Source organism: Echinococcus granulosus (assembly GCF_000524195.1).
Source record: "Echinococcus granulosus chromosome Unknown EG_S00034, whole genome shotgun sequence".
Classification (NCBI taxonomy): Eukaryota; Metazoa; Platyhelminthes; class Cestoda; order Cyclophyllidea; family Taeniidae; genus Echinococcus; species Echinococcus granulosus.
In genome coordinates, this window is record NW_020170414.1 from 61,986 (window position 1) to 72,414 (window position 10,429).

A 10,429-nucleotide genomic window follows, 5' to 3' on the forward strand; every position below is an offset into this window, starting at 1 on the left:
TAACTGTTAGTTTGATGCTCTTGGATTTCTTTCACACGCTACGAAAATACAGATCGACTGACTGACTGACTGCCAGACAGACTGGCTTTTGATGTGAAATTGCTTTTATATTCCAAAGTACGTCACGCAAACGCTCCAAAATGTCACTAGTAGAACCTAAAAGTTTCACTCGCTACTAAACACACACGTCAAAGGTGCACTTCTCTTTGTCTCCACAATGCTATGCTTTTGCGTGTGCTTGTGAGTGTGTTCAGTGGATTGTAAACAGTTCATGACGAATTTCTTGCTAAGGCCCAGGCAACAACGGCTGCTACCTCAATGCATCTCGAAGTTGTGCAAGAAAAACTACTTCAGGAAGAGCCAGAAAAATCGGCTTTTTTCCTACAAAATAACACAAGGTAGACAACATAGACAAACTTCCCCTTAAGAATAGGATAGGGAGATGGGAGGATCCTAACTTGTCTTAGTCCTTCCTATTTTCATGATGATATTTACTCGAGTGACTAATATCACCCTATCGTGACATCTGACGATCGCATTCAAAGTAGACGATTGGAAGTCAAAGTGAGATAGAAATCGAGGTGGCTAGAGTTAGACTTTCCCGGCTTGGGAGACAAGGTTTTTTTGCATAAGTGAACACCACAGCAGCCTTGATTGTAATGGTGGTTATTTCACCAACTGGAATGCCTAAAGAAGTTTTCTGCAGTTGCTTATCCCCTTTCATCATCATTATCCTCTATTTTTATTCTATGGAATTCTGATGAAGGAAGCGATTTTGGTGAGTGAAGGACTAATTCGAATCCTCTTCCGTAGACTCTTTAAACTTTGCTTCCTGTTAATTGGCTCTGTTTTAAAAGCTGAAATGCTAGGCATTTGAATTAAATGCTATAGTTAGAAGCCCGAGCTGCTACTTATAATTTGTTGTTAGTGAGAAACGTGTAAATGTGGAGCTTTGTTTTTTAAAGTCAAAAATTCGGCTGTTTGTTTTGTTCTCCCCCTCTCTCTGCAATTCAGGGTAAGCTAAAAGTCTGTTATTGAAGCTCAAAATTAAACAACATCAAGTTTGGTTTATGTTTGTATTCCTAAACTACTTTATAAAGTCTCATCGAGAGACGATATTGCCCCCCTTAAGCTCATTCTCATTGACTCCAAAATTGGAGATGGGCTATAATCAAGGTTTGGGTTTCTCTTCTATTATTAGTGGGGAATTGATAAATTTGAATTCGTACTCTTTGGCTCGCAATTTTGAACGTCCACTTCTTCTCAGGGCATGCCGGCCGGATGGGCTGCAATGCTGCGCAAGGCGGGCATATCCATGCGCGATCAGCAGCAACACATGGAGGTTATTTGGAACGCGCTAGAAATCTGCACCACCAACAAGTCCACTGGGACGGTCAAGTACATGAATGACCTCTCCATCAATTCCAGTAAGTATTACGCCACTGTCTTCCACTCCCGCCTAGAAAACAGTCATCTGACCTGATTTTGCCCTCTATTCCACATAAAAGTCGCGAGCGCCCTACTTTTTACGGCACTTAATCATTTTGATTGTTGGTGTCCTACCACTCCCGCCATAGATAAGACCGATTTCATTTACAGTGTTGTCTGGGCAAGTTTTCCACTCAGTTTTCGGACGTCAAAAAGGAGATTATTTAGACGTAAACTTGATCTAGTGGCGAGGATTCGTTGTGCGGTTTAATTTAAGATCTCTGCACAAAAAGTGATTTATTCAATTCATCCACCGCCATCCTTCTTATTTCACCGTACTGTAGCGGCGTTAAACTTTAATCATACCCTTAATTATCCTTTTGATCATCACCATAGGAGATGCTATCCCAATTTTGTTTGATGAGTTTAAGGTAGAAAAGAACAATTGAAAGTGACCAGTAAAAAAAGGAGGTAGTTGGAATTTTTGCAACACGTAATCGACAAAGGCCCAAGTACGCTTCCCCATCAAGATACGAGAAGTTGAAAAAAGAAATCAAGGAAGTGGATTTCAATTGTAAGACAGTGGGTGTGGGGTAAACGGACCAACAAGGGGGGGAAGCGGGTGGTTTATAAAAGAGGCTACAAGAATTGAGACGGACCGCCCAACTTTATCGCTTCTCACCCTAATCGTAGACATTTTTTCAGTCAGGTTCAATGGATTTCTACCTCACATGAAGCAAGCAAATGATGACGGTTGGAGCAGAATAAGTAAATAAGAGAGCCATGGACAGTGAAGTAGGGATCTAAGTCTACTCAGCTTGATCATCAAAACTTTCTCAACATTGTTTAACAAGTAAACTAAGAAGGCTGACGCAAAAGGCATCTTTTGATGGGAAAAAGATCAGGCGATTTATAAAATGGAGGGATCAGGAATTGGGCAGATAGCTAGACCTGATCCTATCCGTATTAAATAAATTTTAATGGTAAATAATGGGTCGTCATGTACGAGAATCGGTGAGACAGAAGGCAAGAGGGGATGACAAAAGGGTTTAACTTAATACCTCTGCATAAAAAATCTTATCTGTTCGATTTTACCACACAAAAGGAGTTAATGTCACTTTTCTGCGGGGTCCTTTGACAAATCGGGTTTTCCCTTTATGCGTAAGTAATGTGTCTCACTAGTAGGCAATTAGTTTTCTCGGAGAAATGAATTTTTTTGTCATCCCTATTTTCTCATTCAATTTGCGCTCTCAAACAGTGGATGATAAAAGCGGTTGGAGTAGATTATTTTGATTAGGGGAAGGTATTTGAACGCTTCGTGAGAGAAGACAGCGACTGCACTTGGGGTTTGAACCCTCAGCTGGAAGATGTTAAGAGTAGAGAACTTCAACCTGTAGAAGAACGCCTGGGACTGTGCGAAAAGGTGATAAAGGCTAAAGCAGGGGGCTAGGTTTAATTCCTTCTTATTCGATACAGTCGGCGATCAAACACATTCCTCTCTCTAGCCCTGGCAGTGGACACTATCCTGCCTGTCGTTACCAAACTCATAATTGTAATAACAGAGGCAGGTTAACAAAGCCGAAGGATAAAAATTGATGCAGGAAACCAGACTTAAGCTCCTCTTGTCCTAGTCATTGGCCTCTATCTCGCTTCCCTTTGAGGTGTTCTTATCTCAAATGACGGGTCTTAGGAGGAAAGTGTCCACTACAGTTCAGAGGTTTCATTCTTTCAATGGCACACGCCAATCAGCGTCAAGTTGTGTAGGATGTATTTATAACACTGCTAAATACGCAACTTTACTGACACATGTTTTATTGTTTTAAACTCAACCAATCTGTTTGCATCACGGTTTAATGCAACCACTTATAATAAACTGACAAAGAACACGGCAAGTGTTTTTAATACCAGGCGTATTGTAGAAAAAGTGGGAAGCCATGCGTATGTGGTGCTAGTAGAGGAGACAGAGCAATTGGAGCCTCTGAGAAGAAGCGTTACCATTCCATTTACACCAACTTTACGTCTGGTTTGATGAAGGCGAATGAAACCAAAGGTCTTACTTAAAAGAGGGTTGGAGTAGAAAGGACAAATGGAGAATGCTAAGAGATGATTATTCTCTCTCCTAGGTCCGTCGTCGACGCCAACACGAGCAGGTATGGATAACGGGGTTTTCGTGAGTGAAGTCTACCGACGCAGCGCCAGCAGTGGTCGCGGAAGCAGTGAGGATAGCAGTGCCACCTGTGGCAGCAGTTTTGGCGGTGTCGGTGGTGGTAGCACCGAAGAGTGCCTCTTCAAACATCTCTTCCAGCCGCCGGCCAACGGGTGTGCTATCGATCGACCGGTATGTTCCATTCCTTGTCCGTTTCCTTCATAATTTATCCCCTCCACCTTCCAATTGGAAAGCATTACACCTCACCATGCCGCCTAACGTAGTTTCCACTGTATCCAACCCTTGATTAGTTATTCTGAAGTAGGATGAATTTCACTTCATTTCTGATTAAATGCTCCATTCTCAAGCGTCACATCCCCGCCTAGCTCCTGATTAGATACTCTGATGTGATTTGAATTTCCTCTACGACGGAAAGTTATTAATACTTCTCGCTCATATAGTTCTTATGCTTTAATATCTGCTTATATTCTCTGCTTATCATAAAGCAATTTTTTTCTGGGTTCTAGTTTTAAGACACTCTTCATATCGGCATTACCGGTGAAAATCCGTTTCCCATGGTGATCGGATACGTACTTCACTGTTCATATAATTTAATTTCACCCTCATTGTCGACTCCCACATTTTGGATTTTTGACAAGGATTTTTTAAGCATAGTAGACGATATTTTGCTGCTAGGAATTGTGAGCACTTGCACAGTTGTAGTTGATCTGCTCCTAGAGTAAAGTCACAGCGATTGCTCCAGATGTGTATGTGTCTTCCTTCCTTGAGTTTGACCTCAATAACGTTAGGTAACTTCTCTTAAGTCACATGTGTTGGATGCTCTTGTGTATCCCTTATCATTCCTATGCACACTTCATACCCTTCTTACCATACAATCATCTGATTTCTGATAAATTTATTGCACTGCCACCCCTCTCTAGATCCACCTTATCAGTCCACAACGTCCACACTAATTGGCTTCTGATTGACCGCTCCGGTGGGAAATAAATTCCATTGCATCCCCCATTCCTCTTTCAATGTTTGATATTAAAATCATCCGCTTGCTAAATTGATGGGTCTCTTTCTCGACTAATTGTTTCATCATTCTGTCCGTTTATCACAACGCTAGCTTCTAAAGTTTACTTTTCAATGCCAACCCTTTTGTTGAAGTTTACCTTCGAATTTGTTCCGATTAATTCACTTCGACGGAACGAATAAGAGCCAAGTGGATCCTGACCGTGCTCCAAGCACTGTTGCACCCTGTCGCTCATGGTTTTAGTGGGCTCATAATTCTCCTTTACTAGACAGTGGGCAAATTTTTTATCAACTTTGGCAAAACAATTCATTTCCATTATCCCATGCAGTGTTATTATCTATTTTTACCCACTTATGTCTGTGTATGTGTGCTTATTCAGACAACTTAATTGGTTGGCGCTTTCTGTGAAGTAGTTAACCAACTTACTACCCGGGCATATCGAGTGGCTTTTGCAGTTATCGTCATAAATCTAACACTTTATGGATAAAATTTAACTAAAGATTGACTTGTGATTTGACAACTTTATGTAGCACCATAGAAGACAAAATTATGCCTCTAATTTGCGGTCGCTGTTATGCTGTGACAGTTGATGATGCAGTGGAAGTAGTTTAGTTAAACTCCTGACACATCTGATATAGTGCTTCCATTTGTGGATAAAACTTGTTTTCTGTATAAATATTTTCTTGGCACTCTTTGTGAATTAGCTGCTGTCATTAACAAGCTACGCTTCCCCAGTCTGTGGCGTTGATTGATGTGATTTCTAAGGGGGAGGTCTGGTTTTATGGTGTGGTGTGTACCTCTAGACTTTTAATTCAACGAAGTTTCGCAATACCTTCCGACACTGGGGAGGGTCTACCGAAAATATGGAAAAAGTGTTTTGTAGCGTTTTCATTGGATAATGGACGCATACTGAACACAATATCCCCATATTTCGAGAAGTTGTACGCAATCGTCTGATTTTATGCATGTAATTAATGTATGTGTGTATACCCCCCTTTTGTCACGTACTGGACCCGCATTGCGCATTACAAGCATGTTTATGCCTTTGCGTGTGTATTTGTGCAGAAATTTCTTACGACAGTTTTTACACCCCTTCCGTGCGCACTCCCCACCTCTTTCGCCATTTCTCAGTGGGTTATTTGGATAACCGTTACCACACTACCACCGAACCATTGATTTGCTAGGAATTGGAAAATATCAAATGAGGCCGAGGATTTGAAGGCTTAAATTTATCTCTCAATTTGTCTCTGCAGGCATTTGTCAGGTTCTCAGTCTAGCTGGTACCTGAGAATTGGCTCTACGTGCTCTAGCAGGACTGCTCCCTCTCATGGATCATTTTTGGACCCAGGATCTGACGACAGAAATGTCCATGACTACTGTATTCGGGAGGACAGCTGTCTAGAGATAGCAATCCTCTTTGAGTCAAAGTTGTATCAGCTAGAATAAGTCATAAGTGGGAAGCTGCCTCTTCTCTCAACCCCAGAGGGCGGTAGCCCCAGAAAAATGGGCTTTTTGATAAGCCATTTGCAAGTTGTAATCGGCCCATGCTCTCTTTAAATTTCCTTTCTCATGCCTAACACAGCTGCTTTAGATCTCATATAAACAACGTTAAAAAAGCTTCTTTCGCCCCCACGGCTATCAACTGGTACCAGTTTATAGTCGTGTGCGGAATCTTCGTATCTTTCGTTAGCAAAAGACTTTTATCTCCCGGAGTCGCTTTCTCTTCACCCAAAAAAGGAAATGTAAAATCACCAATCCATTGTTGGTCGACAATTCGATCCCTTTCAGGCAGTCTGGGACGGCATTTGGATCTTGGAGAGAATTTGTAGGCCCTGAATCCAGCGACTTGCTCAGAAGTAATAGTTGATGCTTCAACAAGACTCAGTTTCTTGCTTATACAACAATCACGCCTTGGGATTGGCCAATTAGACCCATTTATTGCTACGGTTTGTGAGAATATACTACGCAGGGAAAAGTGGGCTTATCTTTTATGAAGCCTGAGCTATCCGAGTTGTAATTAAAGCCAATTCCTATCTCAATTCTTTCAATCGAGTTTTAGGTCTGCTTTCAATCTGATTGTCAGGCCGTTTACTGGCCAGAAACTTACACGGAACATTCCGCCTTTGCTGCTTTTTTTTACTATTCGGAACAATCAAGTCGGCGCGAGCAATTTATCGTGCTATGTAACTTTTTCTAACTGACAGGCTGGCTGCCATCGCATTTGTTCCGTTGGGGTGAGGGTGTTTGTTAAAATCGGAAATTCAACTAGTAAATGGAAACCTATAATCCTCTTTAAAGTAGGACAAAATCCTTTAGGGTGAAATTTGGTTTGGTCCATAAGAATGCCTTCCCACGCACTGTATCCCCTACGGCAATTCGGTTTGGAGGATGTGAAAAAGCCCGATTCTAGTCCAACTTTCTGCTTAATTACATCCCTCAGAGAAGCTCTGAGAGGATTTCAAATCCCCCTTCTCATTAAATATTTTCTCTTTTTCTGTTCCTGCAAATTAATTTTTGTCCTTTTTAAGAGCAGTAGTCTGTTGGTGATGTTTTTTTGTCGATCGAGTCGCCTTCTTCTGTTTTCCGCCACTTTGGGTCGCTTTTCTTTCCGTCTTTTACTGTCAGGTCACTATCATGACCTCACACTTGTACAGGAGTGCCTTGGTTTTCTACCAGTATGTTGTTATTGGTCGCTTCTGAACGACGGTAAACAAATTTACCAGACCAAGGCGTTTTTGGCCTGTCAGCTAAAGACTTCAACATGTGCATGGTATCAACCTCGATGTGCCTTAGTGCCTTGACTTGTATTAGTCACGGCATCCCCTATGATAGACATTACTTATAAAAAAAGTTTAGAGAAGAGCTGTGAGGTTGAACACCAGCGCACCGAGCCTTTCCTGAAGCAGAAAGAAGTCATAATACTAGAGCGGAATATGTGTTACAGACGTACAGAGGGGCTGAAGGGCTACTAGCATGGCCCAAAGGCCTTAAGTGACCAAAAAACAAAACGAGGAGTTAAATAGTCAAAATATTACAAAGGCCTCATAATCACAAAAATTTTAAGTCCTGAAGGATGATGAAGAGCAGAGTTTTGCTTAGGGGTCGTCGTCCAAGCACCCTTGAGGAGAGCTTGAAAACCGTCTCTAATTCGTGGTCGTAGGCAGACAGTGTAACTCTTTGATAATTACCTAGACTGGTACAGATTCAAATTCCATATCGATGTCTGATCGTCGAGGTTGGTCTTGTTCCTTTGGAAGGTCGAAGGCTGTCTTTCCACAGACGGACAGATAGGCGCTCTTTACTTTTTATACTCATGTTAGCTGCAATTGCAAACTGAAAAAAATTGCATTTCCATTCAGGCCTGAAGTTTTAATGGTGAATGTGGGAAAGGACGCCGCGTTCTTTCACAGCTCAAAATATCTGCCTTTTGCAAAAGATTTATTCTCAAACAGCTCCTATGTTTCGCATCTCGAGACTTTCGTCCTCTCACAGACATTGTTTACGCAGCATGGCGCCGATATTTTTGCGTGGGAAGCCTTTCATTGCTAGAGTTGTGAAAAGAGGTAACGTTTATTTTTGGTTTGGTGCGCTTGCTTCTTTGTAAAAGGTTCACCCTCAAATTGGTGACTCATTCTACATCCAAAAAGTTTTGCTTTCCTTTGTGATGCACGTATTCCTACGGTCTTTGTTCATAAATACCTTTGGCTAGCCACTACTGAGCCCTAGAGCCTTTACGAGCGGCAGCAGAGGTTTCATGAAACATGTAAAACTACCCATAAGCAATCTAATCGACCCAGGACTTGACAACTAATTTTCCTTTATTTCACAGAAGAAGCATTTTAAGCAGAGGTTTGAGATGAAAAAGATAAGCCGTTTTGTTGTCTATTGAGGATCCAAAGCCTTCACGTCAAGCCTGAGAAAGAAGGTGACATCAAATTAGCTGGAATAGTAACCGTCTGCTTCGTCATCTTTTCTTAAAGATTATGCTTGTACCTTAACAATGTCGGCTTTTTCTGTGTGTTTTAGGACGAGGTGCCACACGCCTCCACTCTCCCACGTCGCCGTGGGACGTCCACGTCCGCACTTCCACCGACGGCCTCGGACAGCAGTAGCAGTGGTGGTGGCGGTAGTAGTAGCAGCAACATTAGTACGAACAACCGACCGCGTCTTCCCCCCTCTACAGCCCCACTACCCCTCCTCCTTCAACCGCCCTCACCTCAGACCACCCGTCGTCGCTTTCCCGCACCTCTCCCTACCGCCACCCGGCGTGGCAGTCCCCCTATCCAACGACCTCCGCCTGTAGCGTCTCGACCCGAGCAGACAAAATCCATTGTGAGTTGGGACTCATTAATGCTGCGGTGCTCGACTTCTCTCTGAAACCTTGTCAGGGTACATGGATCTGGATATAGCTATGTTGTAAACGTACAATAAGGAACACTGAGCCACAAAAGCTTGCTTAAACTGAACAGTTTCCTTCCTTTTGAGCGCAGTCACTCTTCTGCTATGCCTACCACAATGTGGTCGGTGTTTTACAGTTCTCAGGGACAATAATTAAATACTGATTTTCAATCAAGACGGGAAAGTATTTCATTCCAACGGCGATAGTGCCTTTCGTAGATTTCAGTGGGCCTAGAGCTACCATCTTATTTGTGTACTGCTTTGCGGGAAGTCAGCGGCTTTGTACCGCTGTACAGGAAGAGCACCTCGTATGCTATTCGCTATTCGTCGAAACGTTTGCCTAAAAACAGCCATTCAATAGTTTAATGGAGCTAATAATGTGAATCCATTCCTCCTTGCCACCTTGTTCTAGTCTCAATGTCTCCCAGCCGTCTACCTGGGTTCCAGGATGGCTGGCAGAAATGTAGATAGGGTGTCTTTTATTCACATAACTCACGTATTTTCACGGAAGTACCGTAGACAGCTCTGTGGTGAAGGTTTTCAAATCGTTCAAGTCTCGTATCACCTCAGTTGTCAACTGTTTTATGCCACTATACGAAGTTGAAACTGTGGACGTAGAGTTAATAATTCTTACGGTGTGAGTATTTGTAAACTCATCTGTCTACGTGACGCTGAATTTGGATAGCCAACCAGGAAAATCAGGGGAAGCAAATTTAACTCAATAGGGAATCCCTATTCCTCGATTCTCCTCACCATCTGCTGCGAATTTTAAAGGGCGTTAAATGGTACCACCATGCTTCTTATGCCTGTGCCAGGCGTATCGTGTTTACGACTTTCTATGAGGCGACGGGTGTGCTTTGTGCACACACCTTAATTGTACCTCTTCTCGCATACATCAAAGGGAAACGATATTCTGTCATCCGTTTAATGTGCCAGGATTATAAATTCATCTTAGTAGCCAGTCACACCTGGATTGATTGGAAAGTCGGAAGATTGCCGTATTAGTGTGCCTGGTACAGAGCTCTCGGAGCATCCAACCGACCACAGTTACAACTTCGAGACACGACGAGCTATAAACCCTGGAACTGCTTCGGAAGAATAACAGCCTAGTGTGAATAATGGATCCTAATTCATGGCCACTTTAAGTTCCGTAGTGTCCAAGTATGAACGCAAGAGCTCTTAGAAGTTGCACCTCAACAATCAAGACGTTCTTGTAGAGACCGCAAGGGAAATTGACCATGTAGAAACTGGCAAAAATATGAATAGTTCTTGATCTTCTTCTTGGTAAAAAGGTTCTTTTTTGTATTGAAAGGCTTGCACAACTCCGTGCGATCCCCCTATGCTTGCTTTGACATCCAAGTCTGCTTGGATTCGCAGTTTTCCTGGTTGTGTCTAAGCCCGTCTTCCGGTTTATTGAATTC

At 42.6% G+C, this 10,429-nt stretch overlaps 1 protein-coding gene across 1 annotated transcript in view; it reads left to right on the plus strand. All coding sequences in view use genetic code 11, as the record gives it.

Moving 5' to 3' along the window:
* Nucleotides 1-1,270: 1,270 nt before the first annotated feature.
* Nucleotides 1,271-10,429, plus strand: part of EGR_04967 (Serine/threonine-protein kinase PAK) — a gene marked incomplete at both ends in the record, with an annotated part of 35,281 nt that continues 26,122 nt past the window's right edge. Inside the window, 3 exons of the mRNA XM_024494216.1 lie at nt 1,271-1,427; nt 3,552-3,766; nt 8,637-8,942. Coding sequence (XP_024351310.1) covers nt 1,271-1,427; nt 3,552-3,766; nt 8,637-8,942 — 678 coding nt within the window. The remainder of the gene's footprint in view (nt 1,428-3,551; nt 3,767-8,636; nt 8,943-10,429) is intronic.